Source organism: Pavona decussata, unplaced genomic scaffold, assembly GCF_977016875.1.
Source record: "Pavona decussata unplaced genomic scaffold, jaPavDecu1.1 SCAFFOLD_303, whole genome shotgun sequence".
Classification (NCBI taxonomy): domain Eukaryota; kingdom Metazoa; phylum Cnidaria; class Anthozoa; order Scleractinia; family Agariciidae; genus Pavona; species Pavona decussata.
In genome coordinates, this window is record NW_028145699.1 from 380,001 (window position 1) to 398,466 (window position 18,466).

The 18,466-nt window shown below is 40.0% G+C and overlaps 2 protein-coding genes across 2 annotated transcripts; both read left to right on the forward strand.

The window, feature by feature from the left end:
* Positions 1 to 1,834: 1,834 nt before the first annotated feature.
* On the forward strand, positions 1,835 to 3,945 carry LOC146454283 (lactadherin-like). The gene is made up of 3 exons (XM_085095654.1): positions 1,835 to 2,170; positions 2,538 to 2,863; positions 3,787 to 3,945. Exons 1-3 carry the CDS (start codon positions 1,885 to 1,887, stop codon positions 3,943 to 3,945), a joined length of 771 nt encoding a protein of 256 aa, XP_084951780.1. The 5' UTR covers positions 1,835 to 1,884.
* Positions 3,946 to 9,331: 5,386 nt separating this feature from the next.
* On the forward strand, positions 9,332 to 12,264 carry LOC146454284 (lactadherin-like). Its single transcript, XM_085095667.1, has 3 exons — positions 9,332 to 9,650; positions 9,956 to 10,281; positions 11,849 to 12,264. Exons 1-3 carry the CDS (start codon positions 9,332 to 9,334, stop codon positions 11,996 to 11,998), a joined length of 795 nt encoding a protein of 264 aa, XP_084951793.1. The 3' UTR covers positions 11,999 to 12,264.
* The last annotated feature ends 6,202 nt before the right edge of the window (positions 12,265 to 18,466 follow it).

The following is an 18,466-nucleotide window of genomic DNA, read 5'->3' on the forward strand; positions in this document are numbered from 1 at the left end:
TTTGACTGCCTAAACAGGAGGAAATTTTCCACGATCATAAAACTTGATGTGTTCCTTCCCCTTAGTGTTTGATCACGGTTCGATAAAGGTTTTAGCAACCGTACTGTGTGAATGAATTTAACGTCCTGGGTGATTTTGGCCTAATCCAAAAACAGCCAGGCACCGCGTTATTCTTCACTGTTCCTTTCCTTATTAATTAGTTGCCTGAATCTGTTATCATCGAATGCCCAAATATTAGTAGCAAATAGATTTCGCTTTTAAAAGAAGCGCATACGTTTGGTGGTGAAGGCTCGAAAAAGTAAGGATTGACAGGTAAAATTAATCTATTTTAAACTAGAGTTAGCGTACATGAGGTGCATCAAGAGAAATAAGAGGACAGAGAGGGAGAACCCCAGCAGCGCCCTTAGGATATTTGAATTTCACTTAAGTTGTTTTTAGACGTTCCCTTTTTTTCTCTTGGGCGGATAGAACAAGGTAAATTTTTCATATCCCCCAAACTTTTGACTATGTTTTCTGGCCGTCAATAACAGCTCAAGTCAAAGACAAAGTCAGCTCCTGCCTTATTTGTAACGCTTTTTGCAACCAACAGCCGAGAGAGTCGCTGCATCCACATGACATACCAAGATTACCATGTCAAATAGTCGGGACTGACCTACTTGAATATGCAGGCCACACTTGCCTCTTGGTCACTGATTTCTATTTATAAGTACTTTGAAATAGAGCTACTTCACCAGAAAACTGCCACCTGTGTTATCAACAACCTAATGAAAAGATTTGCACGGTTTGGCATCCCAGACGAGGTTGTTAGTGATAATGGCTCGCAGTACAGCAATACCAGAAATCTATTTGTCATTAGACATGAGATCAAAGATTTTGCCCAAGAGTGGGGATTCCACCATACTATAAGCTCACCAGAATATCTGTAATCAAACGGTGCAGCTGAGAGGGCAGTACAGACTACGAAACGTATCCTAAGGAAGGTTTAAGTCGGTTTAAACTTTTAAAAATGTTGAATGGTGTTGGAGCCGTTCCAACACTTCGAAATCCGTTCAACTTTTGTTGAACGAATGTTGGTCAAATGTTGAAACCGTTTAAAGGGGCCTTTAGGCTTTCAAGGTAAAGCAACAGGAATTTAAATTATGAACGTTGCATGCATTTTGAGTTAAAAATTTCAAGTTGGGAATGAGTCACCTTGCTCTCACTGATCCTTGGAGGCGCTGGTTGGAAACAATACCACTGAGCGGTGAAGCAGGTTCGCTATCAGGGACTTTAAGAAACCACGACGGCAACGCCAACGAAAACGTCGCTTGAAAATACAAGTTCGGGTTACTTGTCCTACTTTTAAATTATTCTAACTCCAGTTCAACTTTTACAATGTGGACGAACTATCCAGAAGCAGAACAGGTAAGAAAGGCGTTCAAGTTGAGACAGAGAATGAAAAATTTACTTTTTTTTGCGGGCGATCAAAATTCGCCGCGATCGGGGTATATAATCGCCAGGTGTGTCGACGGCTTTATGGTAGTAGCGTTGCGCGAGGTTAAATTGTAAATGGCTAAAGCAAATTTTTCTTTCTAACGGAGAGAAAATGGTAAAGAATAATGCTAGAGGAGGGAAAGGGGAAGAAAAAAGGCAAAGAAAAAAACAAAAACAAGAACGGAGGCCATTGCAGGTGATGACAGTTTCCAAGCGTGCGGATATTTGCCTTCTTCTTCCAGTCATAACATTTAACATTTTTATTTGAATTTTCCTTTTTTTCAAAAGTGAAAATGTTGTGCATATTAATCTCGCTGTTGCCAAGAAGTTAACACAATCCTTGTTTCCCTTCCAGCCGGAATGAAGTACGCCATTTTGCTTCTGCTGATATGCTGGTTTATCAACTCAGGGATGGCGGATCTCTGTCAGCCAGCATCTTACTCAGTGCAAGGACAGGTGCTAAAAAACCACACCATCGCAGCCGGCCCCGCAAAGCGCATAGAAACGTGTATCATGCAGTGCATGGATCATCCTGGTTGCCATAGCAGCAACTTTTATCGCAAGGACAGAGTGTGTGAGCTGAATGACAAGACGCATGCGTATCACCCTGAAGATATGAGAGAAGAGCATTTGACGAGCTACATGGAGAATACTTTCAGGCAATTTACCTGCAGCAAAGCGGACTCCGACTGCCATCGTTGCGATGTGTAGGTATGTGTGATCACTAGGTAAATTCCCGGGGAGCCCACAGTACTACTTTATCTGAATAAACGCGTATGTTCTGAGAACGAGATGGGTATGATTGCCAAGGTCTTCTCATTTTTACACTTAAACAACTGCAGTTTGTTTTTGAAATATGTATTTGAAGCATGCATTGCTAGTAAAACTGTTCACTTGTTTAACTGGAACGATTTTCTCTTGAGATCAATCTTGTTTTTGTTTGTTACTTGTGAATCCGTGGAAGAAATTCCGAGCGCGTGATATGAGAATGTATAGCGTAGTGTTGTTTGTTTCTCGAAATTTTGCACAAGAAGCAGCGTCAGTATTTATTATTTTTCCGATAGAATGCGTCATCCGCGCACTTGGAATGGAAAACAGCGACATACCAAACTCAGCCGTGACGGCTTCTTCGTCTTATTCAAATAGCCAACATGAGCCGTGGCGAGGTCGTCTCAATGATGTACCTAATAGCCGTGGTTGGGGTTACTGGGCGGCGGGAACCTCGAATCAAAAAGAATGGCTGCAAATTGATCTTGGGAAAGAGAAGTTGCTGACAAAACTCGCCACACAGGGGAGGCCTTCCTCAGACCAGTGGGTGCGGTCATACAAAATTCTGTTCAGTTCAGACGGAACAAGCTGGAAGGAATATAAGGAAAATGATACTGTGAAGGTAATTGTAGTGCAAGTATAAAAACGTTTGTACTATATGAACAGAACCACAAACACATTTATAGTAATTTAAACGGATTAAATTTCATTGAAGTTAAACGAAACCAAACTTTATCCAACTCTTTTGAAGGCGATGGTTCGCGTGTCATTGGTAACCACTCAGTGTAAACGTGAAAATCAAAATTATTGGAAAATCGTTTAGTCCGAATTTCCTACGGAAAGATTTTGCAACATCGTTAGTAGCTGAGCAAAAACAATGTGTAGTTGTTTTTGGTGGCGAGTTGTTAAAACGTTCATCGACACTCACTGGCTGATGAAAATCGCCTCACAACGAGCCAACCAAACAGTCGAGAAAAGCGCGGAAAATCGTTTCAGCACGCGGGACAGGTAGTATGGCTTTGGTGTTTTGCAAGTATCTCAAGGTTTTTTAGGTAATAATAAGAAGGCGCAGTACGGCAAACAGACTCAAAGACCAAAGTGAATAAGACAAGTAATCGATTAAACAAGATACTACAGAATTCTCAGAAGCCAATAGCAATGAAAGACTAGGTTGAAAAGAGAGTTAAAGTACAGTATTTGAACTCAGAACTTTAAGGTTAATGCAATCAAAGATCATGCGCGCCAATACTGTTCTTTTAGATAAAATATATGTATCTTTTTTTGTAGGGAGGCGACGTGGCAGTGGTTAGGGGCGCCGGACGTGTTATCTGGAGCGCCCAGGTTCAAGTCCCGCTCCAAGGCCACGCTTTGTATATAGCCAACTGATTTGCCTCCCACGCGATGGGATTTTTAACAAATGTTCTTTTCAGTCTGCATATTTATTTCACCGGGTTATGGTTTCCCCAATTAGCGCCGTGGCGACAAATTCTCAGTCGACACTTAAATAAAGTCATTTATTTTTTATTTATTTTTATTTTTACTTAGGTCTTTTCCGCAAATTCAGACCGTGGAACAATCGTGTCACACATCTTAACGTCAAGGTTTATGGCCAGATATGTGCGCTTTTACGCCGTATCATGGTACAGCCACATATCCATGCGAGTTGAGCTGTATGGATGTTTCTCCAGGACCATGACTTCATGAAACAAACTGTCTTCAATCTCATGTAATGAAAATGATGATTTGTAACTAACATTGTGCATGCACATTACAATAATTACATAAATATTAAGTGAGATCAGTAAAAAGAAAGTATACAACTAGGCAATATGAAGAACATCACAAGTTTTACTGATGTAGAAGGCAAATGACCATATGCAAAGGCAAACACGACGTGCGTACGTACATGAAAAGAAGAGCGACTACTACCAGAAAACCCTCTTTTGTGCCTTCGAAGACCTTCTTGCAAAACTACGTAAAGTTATTGGGACAGGCCAACAAAACTACTTCAATCCGGCAACAAAGGACGTTCTGGAACGTTTTGTAGAGGTAGAAATCTGGATCATATGGCGTGATTGATCAACTATAAAAGTAACTTTTGTACTTGACGGAAGATTATCGCAATACTCCAGTGTAAATTTTATCACAGCCTTTGGAGGAAACAAGTCTACAGTGCTAACTATAAATATAGAAGCATGTTTGTCACACATAACTATAGAAGCAAGGGATTCACTACATTTTCTGAAGGACTGCAAAAAGACCGGTGAGGTTGACATTGTTTTATTTACAACTACAAATTAATAATGCACTAGTCAATTGAAACCCCCATCCCCCCGGACCCGGGACAGATAGGGGGATAATAGGGGCATAACAGCACTTTTGATCAGAGATCTGTCCCCTGGGGGTGGTAGATAAGATGTGTTTTGCTTCTTTACAGTGTCCCCACCTCGGGGAATCAGGGAGATTTGACTGTGCTTGACTCAGGTACTGAAGTTCTTCGCGAAGTGAATCGACTGCACGTTGTCATTTTCGCGCCATCCATATTGGCTGATTATTGGCGAAATGCTTCGCAAAATTTGGTTTAAAGACAATTCAAAAGGAAGAAGAAAATTCATTCCAGCTCTATGCAAAACTCTGCCTACAAACCCATGGTGCAGCCATGGGTACAAAACTGGCAGTCGCCTTTGCGGAGATTTTAAAACCGCTCATTTGGAAACGATATATAGACGACATATTTTCCCTCTGGACTTTAAGGAGAGGAGATAATGCAGTTCAGTGAGCAAGCAAACAAACACCACCCCACAATTAAATTTACGGCTGAAATTTCAGAAACGGAAACATTTCTGGATACAAACATTTATAAAGGTGAAAGAGTTCAGAAGCAATTCAGTTCTTGATGTGCGTACGCACTTCAAACCTACTGAAACATTTCAATATACGCACTTCTCTTCGTGGCACCCACCAGGGGTAAAAAAAGGCTTCATCAAAGGCGAAGCACTGAGACTTCTCAGAACAAACTCTTCTAAAAACATATTTGAAGAGTAAATTCAAAATCCTAAATCACGCCTACAGGAAAGAGGTTGTCCCGAGAACTTAAACTTAAAACAAATCCTCATGAAAGCCTGGCATTTAATAGAACAACAACCATGGATATGGCTCAAAGAAATCTACAAAGACCTTCCCCTCGTATGTTACACTGAGAGGGCGGTCAGTCAAAGATATACCAGTGAGAGCTAAATTACAAAAAAGGCTTAAACACACGCTAATCCTGGCTGCCCTATAGAGTGGTTCCATTTCGAATGCATGGGACTTGTGGATGCACCAAGTCGAAAGCGGCTTTACGCTGACTGTGCTGTTTAACATTTTCAAAGCTACCACTACTCAGAAATGCTCTGTTGTAATGTGAAATTCACATTCTTGCAAAATTTAATAATCAACAGCAAGTTTTGTTAAGATGTATTAAAAGAAAGCTATTGCCTTATTAAATAATATTTTGCTCCTGATTGATCCAGTGTGAACGGTTTCTTTTGTCTTGCTTTGTTTGGTTTGTGCTTTTTTTTAACCCCTTGCCAATTTATTCCCAGGGGGAGGGGAATTTGATCTCAAGATTTTCCCCAGGGGCTGGAGGTTTTGGTATGATTTGTTCAGGGCCCTTGTCAAATCCCCCTACCTGTCCCGGGTCCGAGGGGGTTGGGGGTTTCAATTGACTAGTGCATAAAGCTTGTTAACAGTTACGTTGCTTTCTCACGGTACTTTGACAGTTGCTGAACGTTTGTTTTTACTTTGTCTACAAAATCATTTGATGTACATTATGCCTTATCACTGAAATATAACATAAATGTGCGGTTGTCTTAATCAACTGAATACTAAATCGGACCTGCATTTGTAGCTATTTTCTCTTGGAAGTTGATCGCCCTGTTTGTTTGTTTTATTTATTATTTTTTATTTTTTGCGTGTGGCGCCACAGTTCTCTTCAGAGCTTAAAAATCTCGAGATAAGAATGAACGAAGGGAGACGACAACATGCATATCGAGGATCTTCTTTTAAGTTTTAACGGTAAAATAATAGCGGAACGAAATAGCAATCTTGCGTCGTGTACACGTGTGTGGTACTGTAGATATCTGCTCGGCGCGGCGTTGAATTACATATTTCACAGCTTGAGCTACAATTCTCCGGTTTTCCACAGGTGGTAACATCATAATATTTTCGATCAAAAGGAATTGTAGCTTTGAGTACAAGACTGTTTTGATGCATCCAAGATTTCGTAAAAGGTTTTCATTGGTAGATTTTACAATGTGCGGTTCTGTTCGAAATAGGGATGGTTGCTTCATGTTCGCTTCGTGAAAGGTCGAAATTCCAGAAAGTACACTTTACGTTTCCGTCTCTCGACAGGACACTTTTTTCGGGCCGCCTTAGCAATTTTTATACAACAAACTATAAAGAATGGGCTTTAAGACCATACTAGTTTAAACTTCAAATTACATGTACCAGTGGGCTTTCGTTGCTGTTAAAATTAGCTAAAATTACCTTATCCGCTAAAGCGCTGCAACTAGAGTAATTGTAACAGCCAAAAACAAGCAGTTTTCAACAGCTTTCTCAAAATAATTTAGTGATTCAGGGAGATCAAGAGATGTTTGTTATGAGTTCACCAAAGTATATCGATAGATGTTATTACGTTGATCTGGAGAGCAAAAAGAAAATGCATTATTTTATTGTAGTTTCGACGCAGCCGGAAGCCCAAAATGGCGTTTTTCGAACTTTCTTAGATTTCGAAAAAACTAAAGCGCTTCAGGACCTTTGAATAGTATTTTCGAAAATAACTCACTACGGACTGAGGTTATTTGGGCAAAATATGAAGAAATTGAAACTTTCACGACTTATGCCGGATTCTCGATAATTACAGACAGTGGCTCTTAATAATTGATCAAAAATAAATTTTAATTTATGTTGTCACTCAAATCAGATCAAAGCTGTTTTCTGATGTAAGTGTATGACTTTTTAGAATATTCGCAGCGTAGTCGCTTCAAACCGGAAGCAATTATTTTTGTCAATATGAAACTAAAATATCCAATCCCCTGGCGAATTCGGCCATATTTTGAGATAACTTTAGACCAACCTGACTGCGAAGAGCAGAAGAGGTTGCTTCTTATTAATAATTGATCAAAAATAAATTTTAATTTATGTTGTCTCTCAAATCACGGACAGAGCTGTTTTCTGATGTAAGTGAATAACTTTTTAGAATATTCGCAGCGTAGTCTCTTCAAACCGGAAGCACTTATTTTTGTCAATATTAAATTAAAATATCCAATCCCCTAGCAGATTCGGCAATATTTTAAGATAACTTTAGAACAACCTTACTGCGAAGAGCCTAAAGGGTTACTTCTTGCTATTAATAATTGATCAAAAATAGATTTTAATTTATTGTTGTCCCTCAAATTTCGGACAGATTGAATGGAACAACTTGCTGATATTAACCATTCTTACGATCTATCGGAAGATAAGCATCGAAACTGCAAGAATACAGAGTTTTTTTTTTTATGTCTTCAACCTTCATGGTAAGAGATCCTTTTTTTTCTTTAGAGGAAAGAAACAATTCGAATAAGGACGGCTGTCGTAAGTGAAGACTTTTCTATTCTTTTGAACTTTTTAGTTTATTTCCAAAGTCGGTAAACATATCAGAGATGTTTATTTTTGGCATGGCGCTCTTTTCGCTCCACCCAAAGCGCGATTAATTTGCCGTTTATCTACAACCATTTATTATTTAACTGCGACTTTCTTGAAACCGAAAAAGACAGCTGAGTAACGTGGAAAACTAAGACGACGGGAAAATCATTAAATGATAACGGGGCTATTTCTGCTTTTTCCCTTGCCGTAAAGTACCAAACGTGATGTTTATTCTTTCTAACATCTCTGTTTAAATAACGCACCCTTGGCAGCAAACTTTCATTCAAAACAGAAAATCGCGCGATTTGGTGAACAGCAAAAGCAATTCAGGTATTCGTCAAGGTTTTCGGCACTTTGTCGTGAAACAAACATTGAATACTCTCATGGGTGTTTTATCATGACATTTATTGGCAATTCGATGGAAATTTTTGACTGACAAGCGTTTAAGGTTTTTAAGACCGTGCCTAGCTGTCGGCTATATAGTCTCAGCGTAAAGGGCATCTTATATACAAGAGGAGCTGTTCTTTAGGCCCGTTTAAACGGTTTCAACATTCGGTTCAACATGCGTTCAACACTTTGTTGAACCAAATGTTAAGTGTGCTTGAACAGGTCGTCCATCATTGTTGAAGCTTCATTCAACATCCATACAACATTTTCTTTATTCTCAAAAATGTTGAATGGTGTTGAAGCCGTTTGAACACTCCTTTCAATATTTGTCCAACATTTGCCCAACATCCGATCAACTTTTGTTGAACGAATGTTGGTCGTTTAAACGGGCCTTTAGGCTTTCAATTTAAAGCATCAGGAATTTAAATTATGAACGTTGCATGTATTTCGAGTTAAAATTTCAAGTTGGGAATGAGTCTCCTTACTCTCACTGATCCCTGAAGGCGCTGGTTGGAAACAATACCACTGAGCGCTGAAGCGGGTTCACTATTAGGGACTTAAAGGAACCGCGACGGCGACGCCAACGAAAACGTCGCTTGAAAATACAAGTTTGCGTTACTTGTCCTACTTTGCGATTATTCTAACTCCAGTTCAACTTTTACTGAGAAAGGCGTTCAAGTTGAGACAGAATGAAAAATTTGTGATATTTACTGGCGATCAAATTCGCCGCAATCGGCTTATATAATCGCCAGGTGTGTCGCCGGCTTTATGGAAGTAGCGTAGCGCGAGGTTAAATTATAAATGGTTAAAGCAAATTTTTCTTTCTAACGGAGAGAAAATAGTAAAAAAAAAAAATGCTGGAGGAGGAAAGGGGAAGAAAAAAGGCAAAGGAAAAAGCAAGAGCAATTTTCAAAAGTGAAAATATTGTGCATATTAATCTCCCTGTTGCCAAGAAGTTAACACAATCCTTGTTTCCCTTCCAGCCGGAATGAAGTACGCCATTTTGCTTCTGCTGATATGCTGGTTTATCAACTCAGGGATGGCGGATCCCTGTAAGTCAGCGTCTAACTCAGTGCAAGGACAGGTGCTTAAAAACCACACCATCACGGCCGGCCCTGCAGAGTGCATAGAAGAGTGTATCATGCAGTGCATGGATCATACTGGTTGCCACAGCAGCAACTTTTATCGAAAGGACAGAGTGTGTGAGCTGAATGACAAGACGCATTCGTCTCACCCTGAAGATATGAGAGACGAGCATTTCACTAACTACATGGAAAATACTATCAGACCATTCACCTGCAGCAAAGACTCCGATTGTGGAAGTAGTTTGCTTTGCCTGCCATCGTTGAGGTGTGGAGGTAAGTGTGATCACTAAATACTAAATTCCTGGGGAGCTGAGCCCACAGTTTGCTTTATAGTCAGCGCCCTTACTACTACTTTACATGAATAAACGCGTACGAACGAGATGGCTCTGATTGTCAAGGTCTTCTCAGTTTTAATTCTTAATCGAAGCATGCATTGCTAGTAAAATTGTTCACTTGTTTAACTTGAACGATTTTCTACTGAGATCAATCTCGTTTTTGTACGTTACTTGTGAATCTGTAGAAGAAACTCCGAACGCGTGATGAGAATGTAGCGTCAGTTTTTGTTGCTTTTCGGATAGAATGCATCATCCGCGCACTTGGAATGGAAAACAACGACATACCAGACTCAGCCGTAACGGCTTCTTCGTCGGCGTCAGGTGTCCGGCATGGGTCTTGGCGAGGTCGTCTCAATAATGTACTAACTAGCAATAGTTGGGGTTGCTGGGCGGCGGGAACCAATAATCAAGGAGAATGGCTGCAAATTGATCTTGGGAAAGAGAAGTTGCTGACAAAACTCGCCACACAGGGGAGGCCTTCCCTTGACCAGTGGGTGCGGTCATACAAAATTCTGTTCTGTTCAGACGGAGCAAGCTGGAAGGAATATAAGGAAAATGGCGCAGTGAAGGTAAATGTAGCGCAAGTATAAAAAAGATTGTTCTATATGAAAAGGACCACAAACACATTTAAAGTAATTGAACGGATTAAATTTTACTGAAATCAAACAAAACCAAACTTTATCCAACTCTTTTGAAGGCTATGGTTGGCGTGTTATTGGTAACCACTGTAAACATGAAAATAAAAATTATTGAAAATCGTTTAAAACTATCAACTTGTTTAGTCCGAATTTTCAATGGAAAGTTATGCAACATCGTTATCAGCTGAGCAAAACCACTGTGTAGTAGTATTTGGTGGAGAGTTGTTAAATGTTTACTGACACTCAGTGGCTGATGACAATGACCTCACAACGATCCAACCAAAACAGTCGAGAAACGCGCGGGAAATCGTTTCAACACACGAGCCAGGTAGTATGGCTTTGGTGTTTTGCAAGTGTCTCAAGGTTTTTTAGGCAATAATAAGTACAGCGCAGTTCAGCAAACGAGACTCAAAGACTCAAAGTGAATAACAAAAGTAATCAATTAAACAAGATACTACAGATTTCTCAGAAGCCAATAGCAATGAAAGACTAGGTTGAAAAGGAGTTAAAGTACAATATTTGAACTCAGAACTTTAAGGTTAATAAAATCGAAAATCATACTGTTATTTCAAATCATATTTATGTATCTCTTTTTGTAGGGAGGGGACGTGGTCAGTAGTTAGGGTCGCCGGACTTGTAATCTGGAGCCCCCAGGCTGAAGTCCAACTCCAAAGCCACGCTTTGTATATAGCCAACTGATTTCCTTCTCACCCGTTGGGATTTTTAACAAATGTCATTTTCAGTTTACATATTTTGTTTCACGGGTTTATAGTGTCCCCATGCAATTAGCGCCACAGCGCCAAATACTCAGTCGACACTTAAGGTGGCTCTATATAATTTCTTCAGTTTTCGCTGGTAGTGATATATATATTTTTCTTGATGTTCTGATTCTTTCAGCCCTGTGAAAATATCAGGTTTCAAACATAGTTTCGAGTACCTAAGTCCTTATGCTTTGCTAAACACACCGTTACAACTGGTAAATCCCGTTTCCATGGCAACGAGCGGATGATACATCTGTAGATTCCTCCACTCCTAGAAAGTTTCAAAACGGGTTTGACCGAATTTCGTTCGGTAAAATTTCGCTATTTTTTTTTGTAAAAAAGAGAGAAACTCCAAAGTATCTCCTCATAAAGTCAAAACAAATTCTGTACATACGTTTGGCCAATTTCTGCAATTTTCGTTTTTACCATTTATTGCAGTTGTGCATATATGATTCTCCGGCCTTAAGATTTTTTGGAGTACAAATACAGGCTAAATTCTATCATTGAGCCAATTTTTAGAAAAATTCACCATGGAAAACACTTTAAAATAGGCTTTTTTTTCAGGCTAAAACTGGCCTTGTTTCGCGCGCCAGGATAATGAAAATTCATGTATCAGTTGGAAAACTGCACGCGCTCGCGCCATTTTAGTACCCAGTTGCCGCGCGCCAAAAAACTGTATAGAGTCACCTTAAATGAAAAAAATGTATTTATTTATGTTTAGTTTTACTTTTACTTAGGTCTTTTCCGGAAGTTCAGACCGTGGAACAATCGTTTCACACATCTTAACGTCAAGGTTTATGGCCAGATATGTGCGCTTTTACGTCGTATCATGGTACAACCACATATCCATGCGAGTTGAGCTGTACGGATGTTCTCCAGGACCATAACTTAATGAAACAAACTGTCTTCGATCTCATGTAACGAAAATGAGGATTTGTTACTAAAATTGTGCATGCACATGACAGTAATTACATTAATATTAAGTTTGATCAGTAGAAAGAAATTATACAGCTAGGCAATATGTAGATCATCACAAGTTTTACTGATGTAGAAGGTAAATGACCACATGCAAAGGGAACACCAGGTGTGTACGTAGATAAAAAGAAGAACAACTACCAGAAAACCCTCTTTCATTCCTTCGAAGACCTTCTTGCAAAAGAACGAAAGTGTTAACACATATAGAGGGAATGACCTCAGATTCATTTATTTTAACTGAAACATGTTGCGGTGAGTAATGAGACTGAATTAAGGTTCTACAATATTCCTGTGCGGAACGCGACCGAAGCCTTCTGCAGGTTAACGTTTTAATTTCTACCTTATAAGTAAGTTGCGCTGTTGAAGCACAGCTGAAAATAGCATGTTGCTGATTGGTCATTTGTAACAACCCCGTTTTCAGGGTCTCCTCTTCTCGCTCCCTGGGAAGTGAAGTTAGGTGACGGAGAATCCTGGACAAGAAGCCTAAGGCTTATGAGGTCCAGGATTCCTCCAGCTTACAACATAGCCATACAGTGTAGTGCAGTGGAAACGGACAAAGCTTACAGAAAAAGCTGAATACAACCGAATGTACTACATAATGATTATGGCACATTAGTCAGAAAATATTATAAATTAAAAAAGGTACAAGCGTAAATTAATACGAAACTACTGGCGAATGACGTGTGGTGGTTATAAATGTGATTTTCAAGTCCCCTTCTGTATAATTACAACAGAATTCAGTTCTTCGATCATTTTTAGACTATTGTACAAAAATACTGGAAGTTGAGTAAGGAAAAACTAAGTCACAGAGAAATCTAATTCAGTTGTTAGTGTTATTTCAGTTACCGTTATCTTTCGTAGATCTCGTTCATGCTCATAACAGAGATACGTGGTTACAACTAAAGCAAATTCACAATTCTGTGAGTTCTAAGGGCTGGCTTACACGCGCGATAAGCATAAACACAAGGTGATATAAACAGGCGCGGTGAATTAAACGTTTGGCGCCAAAAATTTAAAATTCAAGATGGCGGACGCCAAGGAGGTATTCAGCGACGAGACCAAGATGTTTTTACTTCTTCTTCTCTTGTGCTTAAGCTTGTGTTATCCCGGTTTACACGGGCGACCTTACGACATAGTAGCAAGTACAAGAGAAAGGAAAGATTTACTTTTTTTGGCGCTTGCGTTTATGCTTTCGCTTATGCTTGCGTCGTCCCTGTTTACATGTTGGTTTCTTGGGCTTATGCTTGGGCTTATGGTTATGCTTAGGTCGTACATGTAAACCAGTCTTAATTCTCGAGGCCGTCAAATGTCCCTGGGTAAACTAATCCCCGACCTCCACTTATGGTGGTAAGCAGTGAATGCTGCTGTCTTTGAATTAAACGATAAAATTAGCCGTTGCCTCATGGTACTATACTAACTATCTACCTAGTCTAGGTCTAGCTTAAGCGTAATACAGGCCTCGACGGTTGCTAAATTTGGAGATAGAGTGGCCAAACAAATAGATTTATTCTTTGTATAGACACGAAAAATATATAAACTGACTTCATTTTTACGGGAGAGAGCGCTTGATAGCCTACCATACCCCGCAACACGAGCGGCAGTTAAAATTGGTTTTCGTACGTCATCAAATACCTCTACCAAAAACTAACACTTCATTGTCGACTAAATGAAGGTAATACCAATTTCGCACCATGCTAAACATTTTCTTGCCCCTCCAACGTAGACTTCTAATTAGTCGATTTGAATTTGAGACGCACAGACCGTATGGTAGGAGTCTAGTGACTGGAAAACGTGTTACTCTCAGATTCTGGATGGAATTGGAATTTGGAAATCTTGATGATTGACTGACTGACTGACTGGCTCACTGGCTAACTGACTGACTTACTGACTGACTAACTACTGTCTGGCTGGGTGTCTTACTGACAGATAAGCGGACCTGTTGGATGACTGACTGACTGACTGACTTACTGATCATGACTGGCTGACTGGCTGGCTGGCCGGCCGACTGACTGGACCGATTGTCTGACTGACTGATTGACTGACTGATTGACTGACTGACTGACTGACTGACTGACTGACTGACTGACTGACCGACTGACTAGCTGGCTGACTGACTGACAGGCTGGCTGGATGGCCGGCTGACTGACTGACTGACTAATTGACTGACTGACTGGACTGATTGTCTCACTGACTGACTGACTGACTGGCTGAAAGGTCTGAGAAGAAAAGCAATAATTTATTTGATCTTCAATGGAGTGAGGTGATTTCCACTAACTCTACACGTGACACATCGGTACCCTTCTTTGGCTACCGGGACTAACGTCACTCGGTTCCATTGCCCTTGTGATATGTCAAAGGATTCTATGGAATCCAGCACTCTCTCTCCTTTGTAATCTCGGCCACCAATTACGTAGATTTTCTTGTTAAGAAAAACGGCCTGGGCATCCTGGCGGAACTCATTCATGTCTAAAATGAAAGAAATGATAAAAAGGTTTGGTTGGACGAAATGAGTACATAATGCTGGGAGTGCAGGGGAGGATGGAGGACCTCATGATAATGATGATGATGATGGTGATAATGATGATGATGATGATGATGGCGATGATGATGGCGATGACTTTATTTAAGAGTTTATGATTTATCCTTAGTAGACTAATTGAGAATACTAACAATAAAATAAAATATGGGAAAATAAATCACAATAAAACTTATCAAAATGGCATTTAAAATGTAATATATCTGTTTATAAGATATTTGAGATAGTACGCGCGCTCTCATTGGTCGATAAGTGTGTTTAGATGAGAGTATGTAAACACGGTTGTGACGTCACGCTTTCTGTGTCTCCCAGCACAATTTGAAAACATTTCAAACCTTTGGCAAGACTCGCAAAGTAATTTCAAGTACAACTGTTAAAGAAATGGTGAAAAATTTCCCAAAATTTTGATCGGGGTTTGCCTATCTCCTCCCCCCTGAACCCGAGCGAAAAAAAGCAAATGCAAGAAGAACCACAGCGCTTTGCCTGCCTCGCTAGACGACCTCGTCGAGGGAGCTCAAATTAAGACGACAAAATATGCAACAAATACGCAGTAAACTTTTTTCAAGGTAATTTTTGCATCTGAGAACCACAATAAAATTCTCTAAAAGACATTCTTTATTCAAAAAATGTACACGAAAACGAACACAAAACTATATGCTACAGACTATAAATGTTTCAAATCAAACTTTGTACGGCCGGTTGCCGTGTTTTGGCTGTCAAATTTGTATAAAATGTATTTTCTCTGAGATTTTCTTAGCGTAATAATCTACTGCTACGATTACTATTACCAGCAACAACTTCACAGTCTAGATCCGCTGCTTGTGCTATGATTCCCAAACAGCAAAACTTCACAAGGCACGATGAGCGACTCGACTTCTCGGCCATCTCAGGCTTCCACATCGGGCAAGTTCACGTAACTTTCAAGAGCGACCATGCACAATGACATTCATTTTCAGCTTAAATAAACTCCTCATCTTGAAGTTCGTTCCTTTCAGAATCGTATATTTTGAACATTTCTTCTAGTTTTCACCGAATGTTCGGTATTTTTCTGTAAGATTCACGAGAATTCAAAGCTGAAATCGCCGTCAACACGGGGCTCGCTGACGTTTGCCGCAAATTTCAACTTGATTTTGACTTTTATAACACAAATTTTGATTGGTTCATGTGTTGTCAGATGCGCGTTTTCATTGGCTAGTAGCAAAAATGATTGTCCAGAGCGTGTACTGAGAACATCTATTTCAATCAAGAAATAAATAAACAAAATTTCCCTTCATCTGTCGAATTATTTTTGTAGAAATGTTTTATAAAAGCAATAGAGGACTTTTTTCCGTGTTTACATAGCCTCATCTAAACACTCGGGGAGTTGGGAGAATTCTCGAAAGTTATGCAAATCCTCGACTGCGTCTCGGGTCAGTCAGCCAATCCTGTAAGCCATTCTAAGAGCTGTGTGGTGGCGAATGAGTTCAGGTAATGATTCATGTTAAATTTTAGTCTGTGTTGCATTTAATCGACTGGCCAGTGAAACAACAAATTCCTTCTGATTGGCAAGAATAATACATTATCTCTATCAATTTTACCTTTAGCCAAGTTCCACTGGTACCTTTCTACGTCATAAATCTCACATTGCCGAAGCGTTTTTTGGTCATTATTTCCGCCCATTACATAATTTTTTCCCTCCCGCTCCACCGCGCAAGCGCCAACTTTTCCACAACCGCTGAATCGTATTGCTCCATGCTGATCTCGGGCTCAATTCCTCAGCCTTCTCCGCCGATTGCGTAAATGTATTTCCTTGGCAACCATGGTGTGACGAGTTCGCGATACAGTGGGAGGCGAGAGAAACTTCCATTTGCCGTTGATTAGGCTGTACACTTCAAATGAGTTGCTATGGGAATCATTTAGCGTACCACCTATATGAAAAGAAGAGGATAGGAAACCATCTCCATGTTGAGAAAAAAAATGCACTCTGTGTCACACACGCCAATTTAACTGCTGGATGACTTCACGGTGCGCGGAAAATTTCTTCCGCAATGCAAACAACCTAAGGCACGATTAAGCTAACCCAAGATTAACACTGAAGTCATACTTCAATTCCCAAGTAGTATAACGCCTGGGTTTGATGGGTGTTCGAAAAATTTGAACGATCCACAATATTTTCGGTTTGACTGCCTAAAACAGGATGAAATTTTCCCTGACCATAAAACTTCCAGAAGACTAAACTGATCCAATTAATTCTATGTATATATTTGTATTTTTTGAAAGAATTGATGAAACAAATACAGTCTTAACACAAACAATTCTTTAGAAAAACTTTTTAAAAACACAAAACACCTGCCGCCACGTCCTCAAAAAATCGAGATTGCCTTTGTCTGGGAATAAGTCTTGAGCTGTTTTCTGACATTGAACTGTCAAAGGGTTGAAAATACATCAATTGCAGTGACTTTACATAGATAAACCTTCTCCTTATTAGTATGCGGTGTATTATCAGCTGATAAAACACTCGTCATTAGTATGCGGTGTTTTTCTCGCTGTTGTAATGTTATTGACTAGGGACCCCATGAGATTCTGGGTCCATGGCTATTTTCTCGGTTTACCCCGCAGACTGTTTTGGTGGCCATGTTTGAGTTCAGTGCGAGAGCACGTGTTGGACAGTTTTCACTTCGTTTCTTTCTTAAGAATATTTAAAGTTAAGGTTTAGAAACGTGTTACAGACAGATCTACAACATAGTGGCAGACGTGGGCGATTTTTGATAAGTGAACGAATTGCAAGAAGGTATGGAAAAGGTGACAAGTCGTGCCCTAATAGCCGAAAGAGATTCGCGCGCTCCTGGTCCACTAGTGCTGGATGCACACGCATCGGAAAACTGGAGGAAGTTTCTAATGCAGTTTGAAATTTACCTTGTGGCGAAAACGAAAGATGAGAAACCAGTTAAACAAAGGTAAACATGTTACTTCATCGTGCTGGGCCAGAAGCTATCGAGGAATATAGTCATTTTGTTTCCAACGCGGGAGAGAGAGCAATGAGTGTTATGACGATGTCTTTAAGACGTTTAAGGAACTATGTGAAGGGGCTAGGTATGTTATCTATGAGCGACTAGTGTTTAATCAGCGAAACCAGAAAGAGGGAGAGCGAATCGATAATTTTGTGAGTGAACTAAAGAGACTGTCCCTGACATGTGAATTTGGAGATCTAGAAGACTCATTAATCAGGGATCGTATTGTTGGTGGAGTGTTATCGGATGAATTACGAGGAGAATTGCTTAAAAAAGCCAGATCTCTCTCTACAGAGTGCTCATGATTATTGTAGAACTTTTGAGCCAGCTGAACAGCAAAAGTTCAAGTGTAATGTGCCCACAAGTGCAGGTACCGAACTCTTATCGGGAATTCGGTTTGTGAAGAAGTCAAACGTACAGGGCAACTGCTCGGTGGTGTACATTCTGCGGTTACAAGTAACCTTTTAATCAGCCAAATAAATGTCCTGCATTTGGAAAAAAATGCATGAAGTGTAAGAAAGAAGGACACTTTGTACAGGTGTGCAAAGAGATTACTAAGAAAGGTTAACAAGTTGACACGGAGGAAGAAATTTCTTTTGATAAAGACTGTCCGGGCAATAGTGAGGATGTGCACACATATTTTGGATCTGTTGAACTTGGAACTATTTCTGATAAAAGAAAGACAAAAAAAGCTTGATTACTCTCAAGATTTCAGGAAGAGACGTTCGAAACAAGGCAGACACAGGTGCAGAAGCCACAGTTATTCCCTACAACCTTTAAACGCAAATCACTAAGAAACCTCTACAAAAGATTCACCAACCTCTTAAAGGCTGGCTTGCAACGAAACCCATAGA